Below are 27,003 nucleotides of genomic sequence, written 5' to 3'. Positions count from 1 at the left end.
CCTATTGGTTTATTGAAGACTGTGTATATTTCACTCCTGAAACCACAGTCTGACAACCAGGTTGCTTACCTGTAGCCTATTTTTCAGTGGTGGAAAAAGTACCCAATTGCAATACTTAAGTAAAAAATAAAGATATCTTCATGGAAAATGACTAAAGTAAAAGTGAAAGTCACCCAGTAAAATACAACTTGAGTAAAAGTCTTAAACCAAATACTTTAAGTAACAAAAGTAAATGTAATTGCTAAAATATACTTAAGTATCAAAAAATAACAAATAAAAATAATAATTTAAAATGTCTTATATTGAGCAAACCAGATGGCAAAATTTCTGTTTTTTTATTTACTTACGGATAGCCATGGACACACTAAGACATCATTTACAAACAAAGCATTTGTGTTTAGTGAGTCCGCCAGATCAGAGGCAGTAGGGATGACCGGGGATATTCTCTTGATAAGTGTGTGAATTGGACCATTTTCCTGTCCTGCTAAGCATTCAAAATGTAACGAGTACTTTTGGGTGTCAGGGAAAATGTATGGAGTAAAAAGTACATTTTTTCTTTAGGAATGTAGTGAAGTAAAAGTTACCCCAAAAATGTATTTTTTATTTTTACTTAAGTACTTCACACCATTGCTATTTTTCCCTCCATAAAATCACTTACATATGGCAGTGCTGAATAAAGTCATCAATGGAGGTCACCAATAACGGAGTTAGCGAGCCATTGCTACAGTATAATGATACAAAATGGGCAGCCCTTTTGACCCAACCCACACGTCGACTCGGAACTTTTCAACATGTTGATAAACATTGCTTAACAGTTTACGTCTGGATGAACTCATGGGATATGTATTCCAGATGAAAAGGTTTGATGTTTACAATTGGATTAAATGGAAAACATACTCGGTGAATAAGATGATTGTTTTTCTACTAACACTCTTGTTGCGTAACTAACAAGACATTCTGGCATTAGAACCAATGCCCTAATGGCAACTGAAGCCGACATTGAAATGATTCTTGCCCTAATAAGCCATAGTCTGAGTTTCACTCATAACAAATGCTGTCCAAATAATCGCCATGGAATCAATTCAGGGGAATTCATTCTTGACATTCTCTTTGTATTATGCAATGCTCCAACTTTAAACATGACATGGATTGCGCAAGCCCCTGTGTCACAGTGAAAGTGTTCTGTGTAGGAGCTGGTGCCAAAATGAGATATGGATGAATATCGAGAAAGACATTTTGGGGGGAGATTACTATACGATAAATCTGCTCCTAATTTCTTCAGCAGATGTGTGCAGGGTGCCTCATAAGTATGGTATGGCCTGGTGACCAGGGATACAAACGGATGTAGCTTATAAAGCTTAATGAACAGAAGTATACTGGTCAGTTACCATGTTAGTCATTCGATTGTGGGTTAAATGCACTTCTGCCTTTAAAGTTACATTTTGGAAGTTTAATTACAAATGTTCTACCTCAGATTTTGGATTTAAACTGTATGGTTTACAGACGCATTAACACATTTCTTAACCCATTGAACCATAACATTTTAGGGTATCAAACCTTTGAAATATAAAGAGATGACCCACATTCCAAGCATCTGTGTGGAGAGGTGTGCCCATTTCTGTCCAGTGAGTATCAGTATCACAAACGTTGTATTTTTGTTGTAAGGGCGGCAATGGGCTCTCTTCTGTCAAAACTGGAAATAGATTTCCTTAACGGGCGCCAGCGAGAAAGAACGTTCGAATTAAAGACAACCGACAAGACACGACATACACAAAGTGTTCCTTTTTGATTCCAAGATTTCTGACTCCTCCCAGCTGTTCCCTCTCTATTTTATAGTTTCTTTCAAAAACAAAAGCACTTTCCTGAAACCATGACCTCACCCCTTCAGAGGGGGGTGACATCATTACTTTATACCCCTGCCAGCCCCAGTCAGTCACTCCAAGGACAAAGCCCTCTGTCTGTTCAGATTGTCATGGTTGCATAACATGTCATTAGCTAATTCAGCTTATCTGGTGGATCCAGTCAATGTTGTTCATCCTGGGATTTCTGAGTCATGTGACACGTCTCCAAGCAGAAGCGCTCTAGACATGTTGAGGAGTGCTAAAACTTGTGGGTATGACTTAAACCCTAAAGAATATACAGTAAAACTGATTAACAGGCATCCGCAGCTGCCACAAATTATCCACTTTGGACATATTGTCTCTAATGCATGACAATACGTGCTAAGCCGTGGTTAAGTGGTATCACTCCCTTCACTATGTACCACAGCCCTGGAGTCCAGAGTTCAACCTTCGTGTCCACCCTTCTGACCTCTCCCCCATATCTATCTACCCCTTTGTTTCCAATCTGCCTACATTAAAAGCACTAAAATGCAGTATGTGTTTTATTTTAACACTGCTTTTCTCTCATCTTCTTTGTGGGGCTGAAAATAGAAGCCTCAGGAAACACAATTTCCCTAGTATATCACCGGGGTGGATACAGTACACCAATGTTTGCTGTGGAGAATGAGCATAATATCGTACATTGTAAAAGACTACTCCCGGACACATGACTACCTCTGCATGTTTATTGTTGGCAGCATTTCGGACAGTGTCTTTTCTCAAGACAATTTTGACCACAATCACATGATTTTAGCCCAGTCACTCACATTAACTGTTCTATTTCATTACCAATGAACCTAGCACTGAGAGTATCAACTGGCCTTCTGGATGAAGTAGGGTAGGGTCACCATCATTGATAGAACCAGGGTTACAATAAGTAACCCATAATGTTTTGCCATGCAGGAGCAAGTGGCCAGATTTGCCCACCACCCTTGACATAGACTTCTCCTGTGATGAACCTGGCTCACTGAGTCCAACCAGAGATACGGAACATGAGGCCCAGAGGACCATAGGAAAGGACATCAAAGAGGAACAGAACCGTCTCAAAGGGTTCGAGGTCAGCAGATCCATTTTTCAAATGACTAGGAAATTCTCTTTAAAAGTAGTTAAAGGGATGGTTAACTCAAATTACAAAATGAAGATAGTTCACCCAAATTATAACATTACATATAGGTTTCCTTACCTTTAAAGCAGTCGATTAAAAACGAATATGTAATTTTGTAATATGGGGTGTAATTTGGGTGAACTGTTATGAATCGGGTAAATCATCAGAATAGGTGGTACTTGATACCTCTGTAAAATAGCATTTGAACTCTAATTATATGACCTACTAATGACCTATGTAATTTCCTTTTTTTTTTTAGAACATGAAAGACTGTGGTGTCCCCAGGAAGCTGACTGTTTGTCAAGTTGAAGAACAGCCTTTCAAAAGCTATGCTCGAGTCTCCTGTGACACCACCAGCAATCTGGATGACTTGATTGGAAGACGGCGTGTGGAGAGGCAAGGGTATAGACTTTCATCAGCTTCTTGTTTTTTGAAACCAGATTCAATTGTTGATGACACTTTAAGCAGAACATTAAGTTAACGTATGTGCTTGCTTTGCAGAAAGGACCAGACAACACATTTGAACACTTGTTCTCCAGATTGCCAATCAGAACTTGGTACTCAGTTGCAAAATTCTACCACATCTGCTGATAAGGTAGCTATGGATTGATTTCTGGTGTTTCTTGTGGTCTGCTACTACAGTACCAGTACTAATACTTTAGAGTAAATATCCAATGACAATGTCCGCGAGATGAACAGGGTGTGTTGATTTTAACGGGGTTTACAACGTTGATACGATGTAAACATCGAGAGTGAACCCCCAGTGTACTGTAGTTTTCCTTCATCTGCAAACGATTGAATTTGGGCCTGGATGCATCCCACTGGGTTAACCAAACGTCACTTCCTCCTCTTGTTTTCTCTCTTCCTCTTCCGTTTCCTCACGTCCTGTTCCTTGGTTGAAGACTCTGTCATGGCTGAAAGACAACCTTGCTATGTCAACCCCCAGCCACCATACAGCCAGTCTGTGTGGTCCAGATGTGACTAAAAACCTGCCAGCTGATATTTACGGGGACAATGTTGTTTCAAACACGATTTGCTTAGACTTGTCCAAGGGAGTAAGTCTTGTAGCTTTTATTTGCATAATATGCAGTCTTTGCGACGGTACTTGTCGTATTCAGAAAGTTTTACATTGGGCAATTTATACTGAACAAAAATATAAATGTAAAGTGTTGGACCCATGTTTCATGAGCTGAAATAAAATATCCCAGAATTTATCCAAAAAGCTTATTTCTCTCAAATTTTGAGCATAATTTCTTTGTTACATCCATGTTAGTGAGCATTTCTCCTTTGCCAAGATAATCCATCCACCCGACAGGTGTGGCATATCAAGAAGCTGATTAAACAGCATGATCAATACCAGTGGCGATTTTAGCATTTAAATCTTGTTGGGGCAAACAAAAACGATTAAAAAAAAAATGCATGCCAGCAAAGCTACTACACAAAACAACACTAAACAATACATTAATTGCACTATAATGGCGACAAGTGGTGCCCACAAACTATGAGGGCCTACATAAAGCTGTCACAATAGCAGAGCTTTCTTTCGAGCACAATGGAGTGAATCCTTGCCATTGCTACACCTGGCTATCAGCGGAGCCTTGTCTGGCAGCGACACAATTCATTCAGCCTCGTTTACTGCCTTTTAAAAAACAAAGCTGATATGGCTGACCATATCACCCGGGCATATTACATAAATTATGCAGCAGCATATAAAACATTTTTGGAATCACCTTGTTGTACACGCCGGTCCTTCTTTGGCAAATTTTGTCATCAATAAAAATGATTTACAATTCCGAGTTGGATGACCGTTCAAAACGTATTTTCCCGGTCTGACTTCCCAGCTGCAATGCTTGCTTCACTGATTACTTCCAAACAACTCATTGTTGAATTTGCTATTTCCAAATTGTCCAATGGCCGATGAGCACCGATACGTTTTATCTATATTTTCTCATCATTATATTTCTTCATATGACAAGGATTAAAAAGGATTTGCCAGTAGACTTGATTCACGAATCATGATGATGACTGCTAGCTAAAATTATGAAAGTAAGACATTAACATGATCAGTCCAATCACAGCTACTGGACATAGAACGTGATTTGATGTAATTTCTGTGGCTAATGACCGTGAGCCTACCAAAAGAACATGCAAACAGGCAAGCCCCCCCCCCCCAAAAGAAAAATAAGAATAATAATAATAATAATAATAATATATATATATATATATATCATATATATATATATATATATATATATTTATTTTTTTGCAAATGTGGGCCACCTGCCGTGAATGACGGGTTGCCACTGATTATCACAGAGGTCCACATTGTTCTGGGGACAATAAAAGGCCACTCTATAATGTGCAGTTTTGTCACACAACACTGCCACAGATGTTTCAGGTTTTGAGGGAGAGTGCAATTGGTATGCTGACTGCAGGAGAGTCCACCAGAGCTGTTGCCAGAGAATTGAATGTCCATTTCTCTACCATAAGCTGTCTCCAATGTAGTTTTAGAGAATTTGGCAGTACGTCCAACCGGCCTCACAACTGCAGACCACGTATAACCACGCCAACCCAGGACATCCACACCCGGCATCTTCACCTGCGGGATCGTCTGAGACCAGACACCCGGCCAGCTGATGAAACTCTGGGTTTGTACAACTGAAAGAAATTCTGCACAAACTGTCAGAAACCGTCTCAGGGAAGCTCATCTGAGTGCTCGTCATCCTCACCAGGGTCTTAACCTGACTGCAGTTCGGTGTTGTAACTGACTTCAGTGGGCAACTGCTCACCTTCCATGGCCACTGGCATACTGGAGAAGTGTGCTCTTCATGGATGAATCCTGGTTTCAACTGTACTGGGTAGATGGCAAATAGCGTGTATGCCATTGTGTGGGTGAGCAGTTTGTCGATGTCAACGTTGTGAACAGAGTGCCCCATGGTCTCAGTGGGGTTATGCTGTTATGCTGATGTCAACAGGCATGAGCTACAGACAACAAACAAAATTGCATTTTACCGATGTCAACTTGAATGCCATGACGAGATCCTGAGGCCCATTGTCGTGCCATTCATCCGCCGCCATAACCTCATGTTTCAGCATTAAAATGCACGGCCCTGTGTTGCAAGGATCTGTTCACGATTATTGGATGATGCAAATGTCCCAGTTCTTCGATGGCCTGCATACTCACCAGACATGTCACAGATGAAATGTTTGGGAATACGACAGCGTGTTCTAGTTCCCGCCAATATCCAGCAACTTTGCACAGCCATTTAAGAGGAGTGGGACAGCATTCCACAGGCCACAATCAACAGCCTGATCAGCTCAATGTGAAGGAGATGTGTTGCGCTGCATGAGGCAAATGGTGGTCACACCAGATACTGACTGGTTTTCTGATCCTTCTGATAAGGTATCTATGACCAACAGATCCATATCTGTATTTCCAGTCATGTGAAACCCATAGATTAGGGCCTAATTCATTTATTTCAATTTAATTAGTTCCTTATATGAACTGTAACTTATTGAAACCTTTGACTGTTGCATGTTGCGTTTATATTTTTGTTCAGTATATGTATGATGAGATTTGCAGGGGCTATCAGAGTTGGGGTCTTTAATTCTGGCAAAGGGTTTAAATTGAACATTACTTTCATTATTTTCCTATTCACTAATAGAATTTACAATTCAGAAATGTATAAATGTGACTGTTAAAATGGAAAATATTCTATTTTATCCTACAAAATGACATAATAGATTAGAGCAAAGATTTATTTCCATGCTTTGGTACAGGAAAAGCCAGGGTCAACCCAAGGCCAACACAAAGGTGGTGTGAAGATGGAGGACCTCCTTGGTCAAGTGGAGACGCTATGGGAAGTTCTGAGGAGAAGACATCATAGAAGCATGATTGATGCAAACAGCTCTGAGAGGCTCAACTTGGAGGTATTGATTATTGGTGTCTATATACTGATCTGGGCCTGTATTCATAGTGTCTCAAAGTCGGAGTGCTGATGTAGGATCAGTTATGTATTTTACATCATATTAATAAGATTATATGGATAGGGGGACCTGATCCTAGATCAGCACTCCTATTCTGAGACACTCTTTGGTCTCCAGAGGGCAATGTATGCAGTATTGAAGACAAATCCATGCTATCCTTTGTAGAGGGATGACAATCATGAGACAGACAAGGATCGGCTCGAAGGACGCATGTCAGAATACAGGGCAACCACGGAAAACGTGGAATTCTGGAGCGTCCCAGAAGTCAAGGATCTCTCTGAGACATTGGAGGAAAACGACAGAGGAATGCTGACAGAGCTGCTTAGGTGTCTTGACCAGGATGAAAACTTTGATCATTGTGAGGTAGAGGAACAGGTAAGGTTTCAGCTTTTTCCGTTCACGTGGTTTTCCAATGCCACTTTATTAATGTCCTCCTTGCAAGTCCGTTTCCTCAAACCTCCGTAAAAGGAAGGTGGGGTGTGTTTTTTTTCTAGATACATACACTCCCACTAAACCTCCCATTAGACCTCAACAAGACATGGTCACTGGCCTTGCAGGCAAAGCTAACCACACTCCAATTCTATCATCAGATAACTCAATTAGATTAATACAGCCACAATCTACCAAAATACTGAATAATTTATTTGAGTATCATGGCAGACCCTTACTGGACAAATGGATGACCAGGGGTGCATGGACCACCCTATGGAGGAATTGGTGGGGGTCCTGGAGGATCTTGGTGAAGCAGTGCAGAAAAGAGGACATTCCCTCTATTAAAGTCAAGACATCCAAGAACTTATGAGTCAGATAGGAGTTAACTGAACAGTTTTTTATTTGGATGTGGTCCTCTGTAGCTCAGTTGGTAGAGCATGGTGCTTGCAAAGCCAGGATAGTGGGTTTGTTTCCCAGGAACCCCTGTAAGTGAAATATGCATGCATGACTGTAAGTCCCTTTGGATAAAAGTGTCTGCTAAATAGCATATATTATATGATTATTTTCTGTTGCTTTTAACATAAAAAACACCACAAATTTGCACACTGTGCTTGTAGAGACTGATTTTACTAGCATTGACTGGTTGAAGTAGTGTAACCAGTCAATGCTAGTAAAGTCAGGCTGTTTCTGCTACTATTGTTCAGTTTGTGAAACTCTACAAGCACAAAGTCATTCTTTACCTATGGGCTAAAATAAAATCTGCAATGCCCCCTCTCCTCTCTTCTCTCCTTTCCTCTCCTCTCCTCTACTAGCAATCAACACTGAAGCTGCGCATCAACCAGCTCTTGTCCAGGTGTGCAGAGTTCAGCATGGACATTCTGGACACTGAGACAGACATGGCGGTCAGATGTGAGCCCAATAGTTCTGAACTCGAGGGACTGCAGGAGCAACAGGATGAGCTAGAGGTATATACAGTATATGTATGTGTGTTAAAAAGAGGACATTCCCTCTATCAAAGTCCAAGACATCAAAGAACTTAGGAGTCAGGTTGACTGAACAGTTTTCGATTTGGATGTGGTCCTCTGTAGCTCAGTTGTTAGAGCATGGTGCTTGCAATGCCAGAATAGTGGGTTTGATTCCCAGGACCTGTCATCTGATAGGGTACCAGTCAAAAGTTTGGACACACTTATTCATTCAAGGGTTTTTCTTTATTTTTATTATCATGTAGTAACCCAAAAAGTCTTAAACAAATTAAAATAGGTTTTATATTTTTGAAGAATCTAAGTAGCCACCCTTTGCCTTGATGACAGCTTTGCACACTCTTGCAATTCTCTCAACCAGCTTCAACTGGAATGATTTTCCAACAGTCTTGAAGGAGTTCCCACAGATGCTGAGCACTTGTTGGCTGCTTTTCCTTCACTCTGTGGTCCAACTCATCCCAAACCATTACAATTGGTTTGAGGTTGGGTGATTGTGCAGGCCAGGTCATCTGATGCAGCACGCCATCACTCTCCTTCTTGTTAAAATAGCCCTCACACAGCTTGGAGGTGCATTTTAGGTCATTATTCAAATGATAGTCCCACTAAGCGCAAACCAGATGGAATGGCGTATCACTGCAGAATGCTGTGGTAGCCATGCTGGTTAAGTGTGCCTTGAATTATAAATAAATCACAGACAGTGTCACCAGCAAAGTACCATCACACCACCTCCTCCATGCTTCACCATGGGAACTACACATGCGGATATCATCCGTTCACCTATTCTGCGTCTCACAAAGACACAGTTGTTGGAACCAAAAATCACATTTTTTTTTGATATTAATAGTTAACGATTATATACTTAACTAATAGTAAGACATTTATGTTCTATGGGTTTTGGGTAATGGGTTTTGCTTGAGATCGCTTGAGCTGACAATGATTTAAAAACCTAAAGTTCCCAAAGAACACAGTGGCCTCCATCATTCTATTTATTTATTTTTTATGTTTCTTTGTGATAGACAATTGATAGTTACAGTCTTGTTCCATCGAGAGGTGAAGGTAGAGAGCCATGCGTCCTCCGAAACACAACCCTGCCAAGCCGCAACCCTGCCAACCCTGCTTCCCGGTCATGGCCGGCTGTGACACAGCCTGGGATCGAACCCTGGTCTGTAGTGACACCTTAGACTGCCGCGCCATTCGGGAGGCTGACCTCCATCATTCTAAAATGGAAGAAGTTTGGAACCACCAAGACTTCCTAGAGCTGGCCGCCCGGCCAAACTGAGCAATCGGGGGAGAAGGTTATTGGTCAGGGAGGTGACCAAGAACCCGATGGTCACTCTGACAGAGCTCCAAAGTTTCTCTGTGGAGATGGGAGAATCTTCCACGAGGACAACCATCTCTACAGCACTCTACCAATCAGGCCTTTATGGTAGATTGGCCAAGACGGAAGCCACTCCTCAGTAAAAGGCACATGACACCCCGCTTGGAGTTTGCCAAAAGGCACCTAAAAGGCACCTAAAGGACTCAGACCATGAGAAACAAGATTCTCTGGTCTGATGAAAGCAAGATTGAAATCTGAATGGTCTGAATGCCAAGCGTCATGTCTGGAGGAAACCTGACACCATCCCTAAGGTGAAGCATGGTGGTGGCAGCATCATGCTGTGGGGATGTTTTTCAGCAGCAGGGACTGGGTCTAGTCAGGATCGAGGCAAAGATGAATGGAGCTAAGTACAGAGAGATTCTTGATGAAAACCTGCTCCAGAGCACTCAGGACCTTAGAATGAGCGAAGGTTCACCTTCCAACAGGACAACGACCCTAAGCACACAGCCAAGACAGTGTAGGAGTTGCTTCGGGACAGTCTCTGAATGTCCTTGAATGGCCCAGCCAGAGACCGGTCTTGAACCTGATCAAACATCTCTGGAGAGACTTGAAAACAGCTGTGCAGCAACGATCCCTATCCAACCTGACAGAGCTTGAGAGGATCTGCAGAGAATGAGAGAAACTCCACAAATACAGGTGTGCCAAGCTTAATAAGGCATCATACACCTAGAAGACTTAAGGCTGTAATTGCTGCCAAAGGTGCTTCAACAAAGTACTGTGTAAGGGGTATGAATACTTATGTAAATGTTATATTTCAATGTTTTATTTAATACATTTGCAAACATTTTTTTTAATAGGGCTGTAACGTAACAAAATGTGGAAAAAGTCAAGGGGTCTCTATACTTTCTGAATGCACTGTTTAGTCCAGTGTCTTCAGAGATATTGTGTTTGCATTCAGCTTGCTTTAACGCTCCATAGCATTGTATTTAAAAAAACTATAGGATTGTCAGATCTCATCTCAGAGTCATAGACTTTACACCTGTGTTAAAATTTCGAACATCATTAATAAAGGATAGTTCTCTCAAACTATCCAGCATAAGCTGTCAATAGTGTAATCTTGGCTATCCAGTCATGATGCATGATGAGTTCAATCATACTAGCCATGGTGTCCCTCTGCAGGTTGAAAGACCAGAAAAAAATATAGATTTTGTTTTCATAGCAGAATGCAACCCTATGTCCATTATCTATCATAAGATAATGACATGCGTTATTAGTTGGATTGGTTTTGAACCTCTGTCAGGCTTAAACTCTGATACAAAAATATTCAACTCACCTGCGAGAGTGTAATTGTTCCACATACAGTATAAAACATACAGTATGATCTTCTTTCAGAGGGACTATCAGGTCATAAAAGAGGAGGTGGAGGAGATTGAGGGACTGGCTTCGCAACTACAGGTCCTCCTACCTGAGATGGCAGGGGCTTTGGGGGAGAACGTCCATGCGACCCAGCAAGCTTGGCAGGAGTTGGGCTGGAGCATCGCAGAGAACCAATGCAACCTCCAACAATTTCGGCAACTGCAAGATTTTCTTAGGGCCTACCTGGCCATGATGTAAGGGATTACACATACAGTGTAATGTCAAATATTGTTCTTGGTACAATTGGTTCAACTGGAATGTTGTGCCTGTTTTGTCCTGAATAATGTACATGTATATGTTTAGTGCTCATGAATGCTTATTGTAATAACCAATTTACCTACGGAGCCCCCCCCCCCTCTCCTCTCCCTCCCATACAGCTCATGGACAGAGGACACACAGACTTGCATTTTCTCAGAGGCTTCAGCCCAGCAGTGGAGATTGGCAGAATTGAGTGTTCCATCTGAGCTGGATCTGAGGATAGAGCAGAAGTTTGACGAGTTTGACAAGCTCGCTGCTGCTGGGCAGAAGCTTATCAAGGAGCGACATCACTTGGCAGATATTGTGAGTTATTTTACAACAGGGGTCACAAACATATTTTGCTCTGTGGACCACAGCCTTTGAAAAGACTGTGATTAATACAATTATTTTGTACTTTCACTTGTTTTAAAAATGGAACTAGTCTAGTTGCACAAACCCCAAAATGACCCAACCATTAGAAGGGACTGAAATTATCTGGCAACTGTTTCTACAGATAAAGGAGAGGACTGAGGAACTGCAAAGCATGCTGGGATGGATCCTGGTGTACTGGAGGGCACAGAAAGACCAGCTGGGTCGGGAGAGGTCAGGGGATTCAAGAAGAAGTGATACCCCTCAGGGAGACGCAAGCAGATTTTCACAAGGCCAACCCCAGGTAGGATATCCCTGCTACTCCTTAAAAAATGTCTTATAATAATAAACAATAAAAGGATATCCCTGCTTTCACGTCAATACAATATTTATTTGTTATAACAAATTATTTCAGAACAATACCACTGTTCTCTATTAGAATTCAACACATTTAATGCACTGAACTACATCGCTGTGGTGAAGCTACTGCATACATGTGTAATGTGTATAGAAGACCAAGTGCTTTCTGACGATATTCAACCTGCCCAAATCTTGGCAAAATATGCTCCTAAGGATCAAGGCTTATTGCACAAAACCTAAAAATAATTTTAAAAAATACTTGAAATAGGAGTTCTTTGGTTTTCTTTGCAGAATCTATTCTCTCTGGCAGAACACAAGTCCTCGGAAAGACTGTCCACAAAGCACAGGCTGATGGTGGCGAGCCGGTTTGAAGGACCACAAAGATCCCAACCGGGGATAGGTCACCATGGAGAAAACTTTGCCAAGCTGGTAAACGTCACACCACACGTCCCCTTGGCTGTGGCAGTAAACTCGCCCAGCATTATCCTTGAAGAGCCCTGTGCTACTGTCACCCCACTGGGCAGCAGCATCAACCTCATCCTCAGTTTTGACCAACAGCCACCAGGGGGCAGTCTGCAGCAGGGGCCAGTGGAGGCAAGGCAGGCAGTGGAACCTGTGCATAGGGTGAGTACAGATCACCACATATTCATATCTACATACCACAAGACAACATCATCCAAATTAAAAGGGAGGATGCAAAGTTTTGGACAACAGTCAAATTTGAATTATGTTGCTGTAGATGTCTGTAAGCAGGTAGTTGACCTAACGTGTACGATGATGTTATACTGTCAAGTCTACCTAAAAGGCACAAATACACAACATGGCCAAATGTATGTGGACACCCCTTCAAATTAGTGGTTTCGGCTATTTCAGCCACACCTGTTGCTAACAGGTGTATAAAATTGAGCACACCGCCATGCAATGTCCGTAGACAAACATTGGCAGTAGAATGGCTTATACTGAAGAGCTCAGTGACATTCCATGTGGCACCGTCATAGGATGCCACCTTCCAAACAAGTCAGTTTGAACATTTCTGCCCTGCTAGAGCTGCCCTGGTCAACTGTAAGTGGAAACGTCTAGAAGCAACAACGGCTCAGCCTCAAAGTGGTTGGCCCCACAAGCTCACAGAACGGACCGCCGAGTGCTGAAGCGCGGAAAAATCGTCTGTCCTTGGTTGCAACATTCACTATCGAGTTCCAAACTGCCTCTGGAAGCTACGTCAGCGCAATAACTGTTTGTCGGGAGCTTCATGAAATGGATTTCCATGGCCGAGCAGCTGCACACACACAATTCACCATCTGGCAGTCCGACAAACAAATCGGGGTGTGGCGGATACCAGGGGAACGCTACCTGCCCCAATGCATAGTGCCAACTGTAACGTTTGGGGGAAGAGGAATAATGGTCTGGGGCTGTTTTCCATGGTTCAACCAAGGCCCCTTAGCTACAGGGAAGGGAAATCTTAACCCTACAGCATACAATGACACTCTAGACACTCTAGTGGGCAATTCCAGTCCTCGGGGGCCTGATTGGTGTCACAGTTTTGCACCAGCTAACACACCTGACTCCAATAATCACCTAATCATGATCTTCAGTTTAGAATGCAATTTGATTAATCAGCTGTGTTTGCTAGGGATGTAGAAAAAGTGTGACACCAATCAGGCCCCAGAGGATTGAAGTTGCCCACCTCTGTTCTAGATGACTGGTTAACTTCAACTTTGTGGCAACAATTTGGGGAAGGCCCTTTCCAGTTTAAGCATGACAATGACCCCGTGCACAAAGTGAGGTCCATACAGAAATGGTTTGTCGAGATCGGTGTGGAAGAACTTGACTGGTCTGCAGAGAGCCCTGAACTCAACCCCATCGAACACCTTTAGGATGAATTGAAATGCCAATTGCGAGCCAGGTCTAATCCGTGCATGACCTCACTAATGTTCTTATTGCTGAATGGAAGCAAGTCCCCGCAGCAATGTTCCAACATCTAGTGAAAAGCCTTCCCAGAAGAGTGGAGGCTGTTATTGCAGCAAAAGTGGGGACCAACTCCATATTAATGCCCATGATTTTAGAATGAGATGTTCGACGAGCAGGTGTCCACATACTTTTGGCCATGTAGTGTATTTTAACACAAAACATCTAGTAGAACCTCAAGACTTTCAGGCACATTTCTATTGTGTTTATCTTAAAAAGCTTTAGACTGGGATAGGGAGAGCTGATCCTAATGGCCTAGAGCAGCTATTAGTAAAGGAATGTGCTGTAAGATTTCTGTAAGGTCCCCCATTCCAGAAGTGGTGTTTCATCAACTTGGCTCACACTCACACTGGATTAGTCATGGTCAAGCCATTGCCACTGCAGCTGGGTATGAGACCACCTCATCTCCATGTGATTTTGATAAGTTTTGCAGAATTTGTGATCCCACTTTGAAGGCTTGCAGCTGAAGTAATGTCTTAAAATAACATACAGTATTTTCCTACAGATTCAACTACATATTTCATAAAGTTTGCACGAGTATCAAATTGATTCTTCGTAAATTAATCTAAGATGTCTTTGATCATGGTTGCATAAGCATTTAACTTCAAGGATAATGAAAGTCTCATTTTGCTGAGTTTTGTATTTTAATACATCCAATTATCTTAATCTTTTTCAGGTGAGCACCTATCTGCAAGTCACAGATGGAAGTCCTGTTTTTGAAGAGGTGGCATCGCCTCATATCACAGACACGAGCCACGTGTCGACCACCGTTTCCACAAGCTCAACCAACGCCACTTTCATACCCCAAGTCAGGACTGTCTTGCTCCCCACCTTACCCAGAACCAGTTCCACCTCTACCTTAAACCTGAAGGGACCGATGAAGAGGAGGAAGAAAATTACACACAGGCACACTGTGACTGGCATTGTCGGAATGCCCCAGCCGGAGGGGGTTACTACCGTGCCCATCGGCGCCACACACAGAGCCTACACCTGGCCACTGGAGGATAAGAAGAAATGCCATGCCAAACAAGGGAGTCCAGTTAATACAGAACTCCAACTGTATATCAAAAATAATTCTGTGGTGAGTGTCATAGATGGAAACTCTTCAGACACATCAAGCATTCCTACCGTTCCTACCATCCAGGGGCATTTCTTGCATGGGCCCAATGAGATGACCATTAGGCAAGACAAGAGCCACTATGGCGTTATCCCTCTTGGGTCGATGTTGAGCTTTGACCTACCCAAGGATTGGGGGAAAATCTCACAGATAGGTGCAAAAGACCTCGCAACAGAGAAAGTGCCTTCTGAAGCCAATGGGGACCATGCCAGTCCACCTTTGAATCTGTATATCTCAAACACACTCGGTCAGACTCACGAATCGTCCAAAGTAATTGGACAGACTTTCACCCTCAGTCCAGAGAAGGAAAGGCATCTTGAAGCTGATGGGGAACATGACAGTCCGAATGGTTCACCTTCGATTCTGTGTAGACCGCCAGGATCAAATACACTCAGTCTAACTCAGAAAGTGATTGGGCAGAATTTCACCCTCAGTCCAGGGGAGGAAAGTATCTGCAAAACAGGGGACTTTGCTGGTCAAAATGGTTCACCTTTGAATCTATACAAATTGGCAGACTCAAACACACTCAGTCAGACTCACAAAGTGATTGGACATACTTTCACCCTCAGTCCGAAAGAGGAAAGGAGCTGCGAAACAGCAAGGCAGGACTCGCAGAAGGTGAGCGCAGAGTCTGTTTCTCTTTTGGTTCCTGAGAAAGATGACGTCTATCACGACCTAAGATGCGCCACAAGGAGTCCTGCCCTTGCAGCTGGACATGAGAACATTTTCTCCAGCACTGTTGGTATCCACGATGAGGATAAGGTTGAGGTTTCTATTCCAGTGGCCATTTTGGACTCTAACAAGCAACGCACTGAACCAAACTGCAGGAGCTCGATGCATGACCACACCCGCACTGAACCGTCACAGAACCACAAGCACAACTGTTTAAGTGTTCACACTAAGATTCAAGACCTCAATAACCACATATACTTCCCTTCTGCAAAGAGGCAATTCACTTTCCAAAGTGCACTTCGAGTTGTAGAGATCAAGGTCTTGTCTACTGTGTCTGAAGACTCCACATGGATGGGTGTGCGCAGGTCTGGACGAGTCATTGTGTGCTCTGAGGACAACTGTTGCGTGTGCTCCGACAGCTCCACACCAATGATGGTATTGGAAAAAGAAACTTCACCCAAAAGAGAACCAGATCATATTCATCCTGATCATTGGCAGTTTGAGGAGGAGGAAGAGGAGCTGGAGGATATTTGGAATGGCACAGACCGGGAAAGAGCGCCTTGAATTACTGTGGTCCAAAAATACGAGGTATTTAGATCAACAAAAGTGTCCATCTTATATTTGTATATATCTGCACTCATTACACACACACACACTGCATCTGCAATAGTGTAATATACATACATTCTTGCATTAATATTTCCACACACAAACCAGCTGATTTCATACTGCAAAGTGTAGCCTAAGTAAATACAGTGGGGCAAAAAAGTATTTAGTCAGCCACCAATTGTGCAAGTTCTCCCACTTAAAAAGATGAGAGGCCTGTAATTTTCATCATAGGTACACTTCAACTATGACAGAAAAATGAGAATTAAAAAATCCAGAAAATCACATTGTAGGTTTTTTTATGAATTTATTTGCAAATTATGATGGAAAATAAGTATTTGGTCAATAACAAAAGTTTCTCAATACTTTGTTATATACCCTTTGTTGGGAATGACAGAGGTCAAACGTTTTCTGTAAGTCTTCACAAGGTTTTCACACACTGTTGCTGGTATTTTGGCCCATTCCTACATGCAGATCTCCTCTAGAGAAGTGATGTTTTGGGGCTGTTGCTGGGCAACACGGACTTTCAACTCCCTCCAAAGATTTTCTATGGGGTTGAGATCTGGAGACTGGCTAAGCCACTCCAGGACCTTGAAATGCTTCTTACGAAGCCACTCCTTCGTTGCCCGGGCGGTGTGTTTGGGATCATTGTCATGCTGAAAGACCCAGCCACGTTTCATTTTCAATGCCCTTGCTGATGGAAGGAGGTTTTCACTCAAAATCTCACGATACATGGCCCCATTCATTCTTTCCACGGATTAGTCGTCCTGGTCCCTTTGCAGAAAAACAGCCCCAAAGCATGATGTTTCCACCCCCATGCTTCACAGTAGGTATGGTGTTCTTTGGATGCAACTCAGCATTCTTTTTCCTCCAAACACGACGAGTTGAGTTTTTACCAAAAAGTTATATTTTGGTTTCATCTGACCATATGACATTCTCCCAATCTTCTTCTGGATGATCCAAATGCTCTCTAGCAAACTTCAGACGGGCCTGGACATGTACTGGCTTAAGCAGGGGGACACGTCTGGCACTGCAGGATTTGAGTCCCTGGCGGCGTAGTGTGTTACTGATGGTAGGCTTTGTTACTTTGGTCCCAGCTCTCTGCAGGTCATTCACAATGGCCCCCCGTGTGATTCTGGGATTTTTGCTCACCGTTCTTGTGATCATTTTGACCCCACAGGGTGAGATCTTGCGTGGAGCCCCAGATCGAGGGAGATTATCAGTGGTCTTGTATGTCTTCCATTTCCTAATAATTGCTCCCACAGTTGATTTCTTCAAACCAAGCTGCTTACCTATTGCAGATTCAGTCTTCCCAGCCTGGTGCAGGTCTACAATTTTGTTTCTGGTGTCCTTTGACAGCTCTTTGGTCTTGGCCATAGTGGAGTTTGGAGTGTGACTGTTTGAGGTTGTGGATAGGTGTCTTTTATACTGATAACAAGTTCAAACCGGTGCCATTAATACAGGTAACGAGTGGAGGACAGAGGAGCCGCTTAAAGAAGAAGTTACAAGTCTGTGAGAGCCAGAAATCTTGCTTGTTTGTAGGTGACTAAATACTTATTTTCCACCATAATTTGCAAATAAATTCATAAAAAATCCTACAAACGTGATTTTCAGGATTTTTTTCTTCTAATTTTGTCTGTCAAAGTTTAAGTGTACCTATGATGAAAATTTACAAGCCTCTCATCTTTTTAAGTGGGAGAACTTGCACAATTGGTTGCTGACTAAATACTTTTTTGCCCCACTGTAAGTAACATTGATTTAGATATCAGACTTTTACATTTCAATTCTAAATCAAGTTCTACATGGACACCGCATTAGGAAAAGCTTGAAGTGTATGCATGTCTGTTTTAACACAGATAACACCTTTTGATACAGCCTGAACATTCTGAGTGAACAATTGTCTGAAAGAGATTGAACTGGTTTTGCCTTGAACAACTCAATTTTAATCTTCAATGTATTCTCATGTTCCTTCTTCTCCCACCAGGTGGTGCCCATGCCACACTGAAGCACAGACCAGTGACCAACCAGCCAGAGATTAAAGTGTCCCTAAATGTATAGCGTCTCAGAGTAGGAGTGCTGATCTAGGATTAGTTTGCTTTTTTTTTTTAGATCATAATGAATAAGATATGACAGATCCTAGATCAGCACTCCTACTCTGAGATGCTTTGTGGGATTCGGACCCAGATCTATGATCAGTTTATTCTCCCCCTTTTCCAATCTTGACTCCAAATGGACTTTTACTTCACATTGTCTCAGTGACATTAGAGGACTATCGTGTGCAAGCAGCAGTGGTGGAAAAAGTACTCAATTGTCATACCTTAATAGAAAATGACTCAAGTCAAAGTCACACAGTAAACTATTACTTGAGTAAAAGTCCAAAAGGTATTTGGTTTTAAATATACTTAAGTATAAAAGGAAATTGAATTTCTAAAATGTACTTAAGTATCAAAAGTAAAAGTATAAACTACTTCAAATTCCTTATATTAAGCAAACCAGATGGCACAATAATAAAACAAAATGTTTTAATTGACGGATAGTACTTTGGGTGTCAAAAGGAGTAAAAAGTACATTATTGTCTTTAGGAATGTAGTGAAGAAAAATTAAAAGTTGGCAAAAATATAAATAGTAAAGTACAGATATCCCCCCCAAAATACTTAAGTACTTTACACCACCTGCAAGCAGTCTGCAAGAATCTCACTACAGGAGACTGAAAACATCCATACAAGACCAAAGTAGTCATGCATGTACTGTTCTTCAATAAGGGAAATTAGACAGAATTCTCCATATTAAACTCTTACCTGTGATTTTGACTTGGTATCCTCAACCCTTTTTTTTAACCCTTATTTTACCAGGTAAGTTGAACACATTCTCATTTACAGCAACGACCTGGGGAATAGTTACATGGGAGAGGAGGGGGTGATGAATGAGCCAATTGGAAGCTGGGGATGATTAGGTGGCCATGATGGTATGAGGGCCAGATTGGGAATTTAGCCAGGACATCGGGGGTTAACACCCCTACTCTTATAAGTGCCATGGGATCTTTAGAGACCACAGAGAGTCAGGACATCCCATACTAAACGTCCCATACCACAGATGGATTTCCACTCAATAATTGATGGATGTCAATGGACAATGGAGGGCCGAAGCACTACAATCTTTGTGACTCTTTACATTGGTTACTGGCTGTTACCATGACTTGACTGCCTGATACAACATACAATACACATTACTGTATTGAAGCAATCAGACACTTGATGCAGGGTCACAAATAGTGCAATACACTGAACTGAATAGACTTACCCCATTGAATACCATACAAGACGATCAAAATGTATTTGCTCCTTCTCTTTAATGCCACTTGGTGTCTGATTTCTTTCAACTGTGTATGAATTGCATGCAGGGCACATAAAGAAATAACTGCCATTGATACCTATTTTAATCTGCTGTACAGTAGACTATCATTTATAATTGTAATCACTTTTGTAAGAAAAAATAAATAAGTCAAAGATAATTTGCAGTCTCAGTTCATATTGAATTGAAGTGGTTTGTCCGTTTATTAGTTGTAATAGAGAAACCTATTTCAGGTTATCACGAAGAAGTTCAACCTCTCATACTCTTTCAATGAATTTGAAGTATCTAGGAAGATTGCCTTTACGAGTAGACATTTTAGATGGTCAGGCTCAGATATATTCACTTTATTATTGTTACAAAAAGCAAGACAACTTGTAGTCCAATTTGTGGCTGTGCAAACTTCCAGTTGGGGCCAGTAATAGACCATTTAAGAGCCTTCATTTAGATAGGCTACTTTATGTGGACACAATGTGGACCAATGTGAATTCATTGTCGAGCAGTACAGGAAAGATAATGTGTCACTACTATTACTTATGCTCATGTTTTCATTACTGTATTCTGTATGATTTTACTCATTCTTTCTACATTATTTGTGTCTATGTTTCAGCAATTACAAGTGATGATTGACATCTCAGAGAACAAACGAGCAATAACGTCACGGTAGGCCAGCCTATCCCTAAACAAATGACCGCATGGGATAGGCGGGACTTCTGCCGATGCTGCCAGCGCGACTCAACAGAAACTAGTTGTATAGACAGACACAGCTAGGCCTATTGATACAGTTCATGAATTGTAGGGACGGGGCTTTGTCTAGTTGCAATTGCAAAAAGTCATTGGTAAACACAGTTTATTCTTCAACTAGGATGTTAAGCCTTCAAGTTAATCGTTTTGGATAAAATGGGATTGGAGTTATCTAGATCTCGTCTGAGGTAAGATCTTTTTTGTTGTTTAAGTAATTCGATTAAAGTAGCCACATTTATAAGAATTACACTTTGGCATGAATTGGTATTGTTCAAATGGTATCATAACCGAATGCAACTTTAAAAGTCGGCCTGACCATCTAAATCTGGTGTATAATGGTAAAAACAACAGCGAGATCTGAAAAGGTTCTGCGATTCTATTGTGCTGTGAGTTCGCCCTCAACAGCGGGCTCTCTAGCGTAAATTACATTAACTTTTCATTAGAAGCTAAACACCGTTCATAAATTGTAAACTGGACTGATATTTTGAAGCCAGAATTGATACGATACGGCTTCTTGATATTGTACAAATAACAGCGCTAGTTCAACTTCATTCCTTTGAGTCAAATGTTGATTGTTTGCAAAACTCACTGCATGTTATGTTGGGATTCAAAGGGAAGAGGTAAAAACGACTGTGGTGTGAAGTTGGTATACAAACATTTAGCCAAAATTATACTAACTTTTTTTGTGAAGAATTCTATGAGAAACAGTGACATACACACCTAAAATGATACATCCTATGTTGGTCTTTAAGTCAGGACAAGCTAAAGGCGTCCGCATACTTCCCGTCTGGAACAGTTCCTGCATGTAATTATGACGACATTTTGTGACGTTTTCGGTCTTCGGCAAGGTTTTTTTTCTGGTTGTTCGTCCACATATTTTTTTTCTCGAGGCAAGCCGAACTCGGTTGAGGAAGATTGGGGATTGGTCAACAGTAGGGATTGTTCAATTAAGTGTTTGTAATTCAAGGAGAGACTAATTGTTTTTTTATGCAAAAAAATGTACTTGAGAAAAACTGCACTAAACATAGTTAGATGTAAAATTGCCCAACTATGATCGCCTTGACAGAAAAGTGAAAATAATGACAGATTTCTTCAGTTATTTTAGATTAATTCAGACTATTTTGAGGAAGTGTATCTGGCTATGGTGTCTCAAGATGGACAAACAGTACTATTGTCGCTTTTCTAGTTTTTCTAGCGAAGCACCCTAGTTTGGGACTCCTAGCAGAAGCATGCAGTAGGCTTAAAGGCCCGCATGCTTCCAGTGGAGAAATATTCGGAAACAGTTTGTGTATATATTATGACAACATTTTGTGATGTTTATGTTCATTTTGGACTTCAGCAAGGGTTTCTTCGTCTGTTCGTGCACACACAAAAAATTGAGACGAGGACTCCCGGGTGGCGCAGTGGATAAGGGCGCTGTACTGCAGCGCCATCTGTGCCATCAGAGACTCTGGGTTCGGGCCCAGGCTCTGTCGTAACCGGCGCAATCGGGGAGGTCCGTGGGGCGACGCACAATTGGCTTAGCGTCGTCCGGGTTAGGGAGGGCTTGGCCGGTAGGGGTGTCTCATCGCACACCAGCGACTCCTGTGGCGGCCGTGCGCAGTGCGCGCTAACCAAGGTTGCCAGGTGCACAGTGTTTCCTCCGACACATTGGTGCGGCTGGCTTCCGGGTTGGTTGCGCGCTGTGTTAAGAAGCAGTGCGGCTTGGTTGGGTTGTGTATCGGAGGACGCATGACTTTCAACCTTCGTCTCTCCCGAGCCCGTACAGGAGTTGTAGCGATGAGACAAGATAGTAGCTACTAAAACAATTGGATACCATGAAATTGGGGAGAAAAAGGGGTAAATAAAATAAAGAAATTGAGATGAGCCGAATTTCGGTAGTCGAAGTTTACGCCCCTTCGTCAGTCATTGTGTTCAGCAGTAGGGATTCTTAAATGAAGTGTTTGTCATTTAACGATAGACGACACGTTTTCATTCAGATTTTTTCACTTGAGAAAGACTGCACCAAAAAACTTAGATGGATGTCAAATTGCGAGAGTACGATCTCCTTGACTAAAAAGTCAAAATGAATCACAGATTTCTTGAGTTATCTAAGATTCATTCGGACTATTTGAGGAAGTGAATGGCTACTGGCTATGGCGCCTCAAGATGGACAAACAGTACTTTTGCTGCTTTATTATTGTTTTTCAAGTGAAGGTCTTTAAAGGGAATATGTGAGCACACTCGTTTGGCTAGGTGCCAGCCGCACTGAAGCATGAGGAAACCTTAATAGTTAGCCCTTGATCATGACTCCGTTCCTTTACATTACACACAAGTCATTGGATGAAGGTGTCATCTGTACTGGGGAGTTTTGTTAAGAGCCCTAACAGTCGTTCTGAACATTGACAAGCATTGCTTGTGGTACAGTTTTGGAAGTACAATGACTTAATCATTCATATCAGCAAAAAAAATTCAATTTATACACAACCTTCTTATGGGGTTTGTGTTTACAGAAGAAATACGAAAGAGAGAGGGACCACTGTGCTATCTAGCATGCGCCGAACACCTGTGTGTAACGCCAGAAATGTCTCTAAAAAATACTGTCAGCTACAACTGTGATAAAGCTGGTTAAAACAGTGTGTTCTTTTGCATTTGTGAAAGTATTTTGTTGGGATAGGAAAGTAAAGCGGTTTGTTTTTCTAGAATCGTATTGCAATTGAGAATCAATTCCTGTTTGGATGGAGCATTTGGCTGTTTTGGCAGCCAGAGCCAGTCTACCTCCGAAAATAACACAAGGTCCTTTGACCTTTTAGGAGTAACGGCAATGTTAGGCTCCTTAAGAGTACATCTTGGGCTTGCTAATAGTAGGCCTACTATTGAAACAGATAAGTATGTCAACAGAGTCAGAAATTCACAGGTTTCAGATTTGCCCCATGTTTGTTTTTTTCTCTCAGGTTTACGCTCTCACACCTTTTTAAATATAATATTTAGTTTTGTTGTTTTTCTAAGTCCACAACAATGCAGAAACCACATCAGGAGACAACTTTTGAGACCTGGGAAAAAATGTACGCCATTTTTATTTTTGAGTGTAGTTTCCCTTTAATTCAAAGGCTCAGGTACCTAAACACTGTGGTTAGTGGTGTTTTTGTTGCACAGGAGATGGAGTTTGCAAAACAAATGGCCACTGGATTGATAATAATAATCATGATATTATTTTGCAAGGTAGGCATAGGCTACTTTGTAGCTAGTTAACATTTAACTGAGAAGGTTTTTGGGAAAGCTTTTCCATCTACCTGAGGACGGATAGGCCCATCATTAGCATTGCTATATTTTTCCTGTTCCTTAATTGTTTGAAACCTGGACATTTTATTTCATATTATGAGGCATTTCTTACCTAGCTTCAAAGTAGCCTATAGCCAAAATTCCACCATAGAAATGTAGAGGCAATTTATTTTATAAAGCCTTCCTCATAAGTATTATTCTGTTCAATTAGTTTTCTTTCAACTTTATTTTATTGTCAAGTAACCAAAAGCATTATCCTAGTCATATTGGCAACCCATGATGGTTATTGCATCTTTGGATCACTTTCTACATTTCAAATGGATATTTCCATCTCTGATGGTATGTATCCTGGGCATTAAGAAGTGAGTATATGCAATGACCATTGAAAATAAATGGTTATACGCCATATACTTGCGTATACCCTCCACTACACCACTGAGTATGCTTTCTCAAATTGGCTAAGTTTGCTCTACAAGACATTTTGTATAGTTTCTAATTAAACTATCCTAAGTATGTAGGCTGGTGCTAAAAATTGTGTTTTGATAGCGTAGTGATGATGAGGATGATGATATTATTATGCTATTAAAATAAGTCTCATACACACAAGCATATATTAGGACAATTTGTCAACTAAACTAGTTGGTACCTGTGTAAGGGTTTGGTTTATATTGAAACTAAGTCTGTTTCTTCTACCTGGTGTGGCAGTGTTAACCTTGACAGTCCAGCTGTTGTCTTCATCAGCCTACAACGCGGTACTTTTGATTTCAGACTTTTGGAGAAACGCCTGCTAAGTACATCTTCTTATAGCTCGCTGATGCTTTGCGTGTTTGAGATGTCAAACACCATGACTTGTGAAGTGGTTTATCGGCCATGAGAAAACTAATCTGACAGAAATGCTCAACTTTGAAAAAAGGGAGTCGTATTCTCCAGGATAGACCTTGGTAGTTCAAGAGGCAGCCAAGAATACATTAGCCTCGATTAGCTTTTTCCTAAATATAAAGTCACCAAAACACACAAGAATCCCTAAAAAATGGCTATGGAAACAAGGTCCTTTGGCTCCCAAAATACTTCCACTCATCAACATGCCTAAAATGCTCAAAACTGGCAACCAATTCTAACTTGCATACCCTCCTCATATGGCTAAAATCAATAGCATTTGTATTGCCAAGCGCCTGAGAGGACAAGCTTATGGGTGATTTGTTTGGCCAGATTAGCTCCTTTTATCTGAACTTGCAAAAGTACCTGTCAGCACTCAAGCCCGCTCAATGGGGCTCCAACTTTCTTTACTGGAGGCAGCTAATTAAAAGGCACAGCTTTTGTTTTCTAATCCTGTTCCTGGAATGCTGGACAGCTGAGACAAGCCAAGCCCGTTTATAGATGCAGCCCACACTCCAGAGCAGTGTATTCAGGGTATTTTCTGTCTGCATTAAGGTCCCCTTGAGCAGGCCAAGGAAAGTCGTCCCTCAGCAAGGTGTTCACTGTAGATGAAAGTAAATCCTTATCTGCGTTCCCTTTTCCTCCTTTCCACTCTTGATATTTGGAAACTCAGTACTCCTTACTGTAGGGCATTGGGGTGTAATGTTATCTGGATCTGTTGTTTGCGGGTCAGGTTTCTCTACTCATCTCCATATTCCCCACCTCCTTGTACTCTGCTTCTTTGGTTCCCCCGGGGAGGTTAAATAATTGGAGTGTGAGCTCATCGCCAGTATCCTACTTGGCAGGAAAGATCATGTGCATGGTTTGCATGATTATAGATAATGAAGTGAGAGAATCAATCCGGATGTGTTTTCGTGTTCCTCCAAACAAGGTCAAGAGAGGACGGACTCGGTGCCATACTGCTGTAGACTAAACAAGTTCTCCTCTTGTCCTTCACTTGACCTTTTTCTTACCCTGCCCAGTAGTGTACTGCACATGTTTCAATTCCTAACCAGGTGTCTGCAACTTTGTGCCGCACACTTCTTTCTCTGTACACACATCCTGTGTGGTGCAGAACAGGAAAATGGCCACTGGCGATAGTCTGCACATCGAATCATCCACATGTGTAACCTGACCGCAGGCCAGCTTGTAGACCTATTTCAACGTGCCTGACTAGAAAGGCTGCATGATAGTGTTACAGACAAGGGGTTTTTAGGACTGGGTAAACACATTTTTAAAGGGCCTTCATCAACTCTTGTGATCCGGTATCTGGTAACAAGGGAATGCACGGACGCAGACTGGGATTAGCTAGCCGGGGCCATCTGTGAGATGGACAGCGGTAGCCAGGCCTTTTCTTGGTGTCCCTGCATGGAGTCCGGAAGTCTCTGCTGGACTCCCCGTTGACCTCCCTTCATCTGGGCCACCCTGTGGTCTTCAATGATTTGATTTCACCGTGAAGCTGGAGGGAGGAGCTGCCTCCACAATCACCTCCCTTCATTCCCAATTCTCCATACCACAGGTGAAAGGAGTCCGTGGCCAGGCAGGCGCCACTCCTCCGTAAACCCCATAGAGAGTTTAGTTGCAGGTCGATGGAAATTAAAACGGATCCTTCCCCATGATAGCAGCAGAGAGCCCTTGAAGAGGCAAAGCCAGCTCGGGGAAAGGCCTCTGACTTCCGCTCTACTGAACGCGGTGACATTCAAACGTGAATCACCTGGTCTTAGCACCCTACTTTTTCAGCCAGCCCAGCTAGTCAGTCAGGGGGGGGGGGCATAGCCCTTGCAGGTTGAAAAATGGGATTAACAGGTTTACCAGTGTGGACGGCTTTATTCACTCGACTCGTTTGTGTGTTTAATCTATTATTAGCTGTAATTACTCTACGGTGACTGGGCCTGCGTGGTGTTTGGGCTGGCGCCATAAACTGGTCAGGTGATTGACTTAGGTCACGGACCACAGTCAAGGTTTAAGGTCAATTAAGTGGATTGACTTAAGCGTAAGGAGTTAAGCCAATTAAATATTTAAATACTGGAGCAACCTTTTTTGATGAACTTTCTAGATGGGACAACTCTACTTTTTAGAGTTTCTTCTCAGTGGATCCTTGGGAAAATATGAATGGCTTGAATCAAACACTACTGCTATTCTCATACACTCCTGTAAGGAAGGATACCGTTTAGCCTGCTCGTGTGTTGTAACCGCCTTCCCAGTCTCTGTAACATTTTGGAACCTCTACGCTATCATCTGAAAGTCTCTCTATCCAGCACCACATACTCTCAAGGGAGTGGATCAAGCTG

At 42.0% G+C, this 27,003-nt stretch overlaps 2 protein-coding genes across 6 annotated transcripts in view; both read left to right on the top strand.

Annotated features, from left to right (window-relative positions):
- LOC139364538 (myosin-10-like) overlaps positions 1-19,952 on the top strand; it is a 32,663-nt gene extending 12,711 nt beyond the window's left edge. The window contains exons 7-19 of one of the 2 annotated variants that reach the window (XM_071101347.1): positions 2,784-2,937; positions 3,245-3,387; positions 3,487-3,580; positions 3,888-4,040; positions 6,766-6,915; positions 7,138-7,347; positions 8,217-8,369; positions 11,095-11,312; positions 11,496-11,679; positions 11,870-12,028; positions 12,376-12,708; positions 14,726-16,426; positions 18,429-19,952. In XM_071101347.1, coding sequence (XP_070957448.1) covers positions 2,784-2,937; positions 3,245-3,387; positions 3,487-3,580; positions 3,888-4,040; positions 6,766-6,915; positions 7,138-7,347; positions 8,217-8,369; positions 11,095-11,312; positions 11,496-11,679; positions 11,870-12,028; positions 12,376-12,708; positions 14,726-16,402 — 3,628 coding nt within the window. In that variant the 3' untranslated portion in view covers positions 16,403-16,426; positions 18,429-19,952. The remainder of the gene's footprint in view (positions 1-2,783; positions 2,938-3,244; positions 3,388-3,486; positions 3,581-3,887; positions 4,041-6,765; positions 6,916-7,137; positions 7,348-8,216; positions 8,370-11,094; positions 11,313-11,495; positions 11,680-11,869; positions 12,029-12,375; positions 12,709-14,725; positions 16,427-18,428) is intronic. The other variant, XM_071101348.1, reaches the window with a different exon arrangement.
- A 561-nt stretch (positions 19,953-20,513) lies between these two features.
- Positions 20,514-27,003, top strand: part of LOC139364537 (signal-induced proliferation-associated 1-like protein 2) — a 112,342-nt gene continuing 105,852 nt past the window's right edge. For 2 of the 4 annotated variants that reach the window (XM_071101346.1, XM_071101343.1), the window contains exon 1: positions 20,541-20,724. The gene's annotated coding sequence lies outside the window, so the exon portion shown is untranslated. Of the gene's footprint in view, positions 20,725-27,003 lie in introns of all 4 variants that reach the window. The other 2 variants (XM_071101345.1, XM_071101344.1) reach the window with 2 other exon arrangements.

The sequence above is a fragment of the Oncorhynchus clarkii genome, chromosome 13 (genome assembly GCF_045791955.1).
Source record: "Oncorhynchus clarkii lewisi isolate Uvic-CL-2024 chromosome 13, UVic_Ocla_1.0, whole genome shotgun sequence".
Lineage (NCBI taxonomy): Eukaryota > Metazoa > Chordata > Actinopteri > Salmoniformes > Salmonidae > Oncorhynchus > Oncorhynchus clarkii.
The sequence above is the reverse complement of the archived record's forward strand: the minus strand, read 5'-3'. Positions and strand labels throughout refer to the sequence as shown.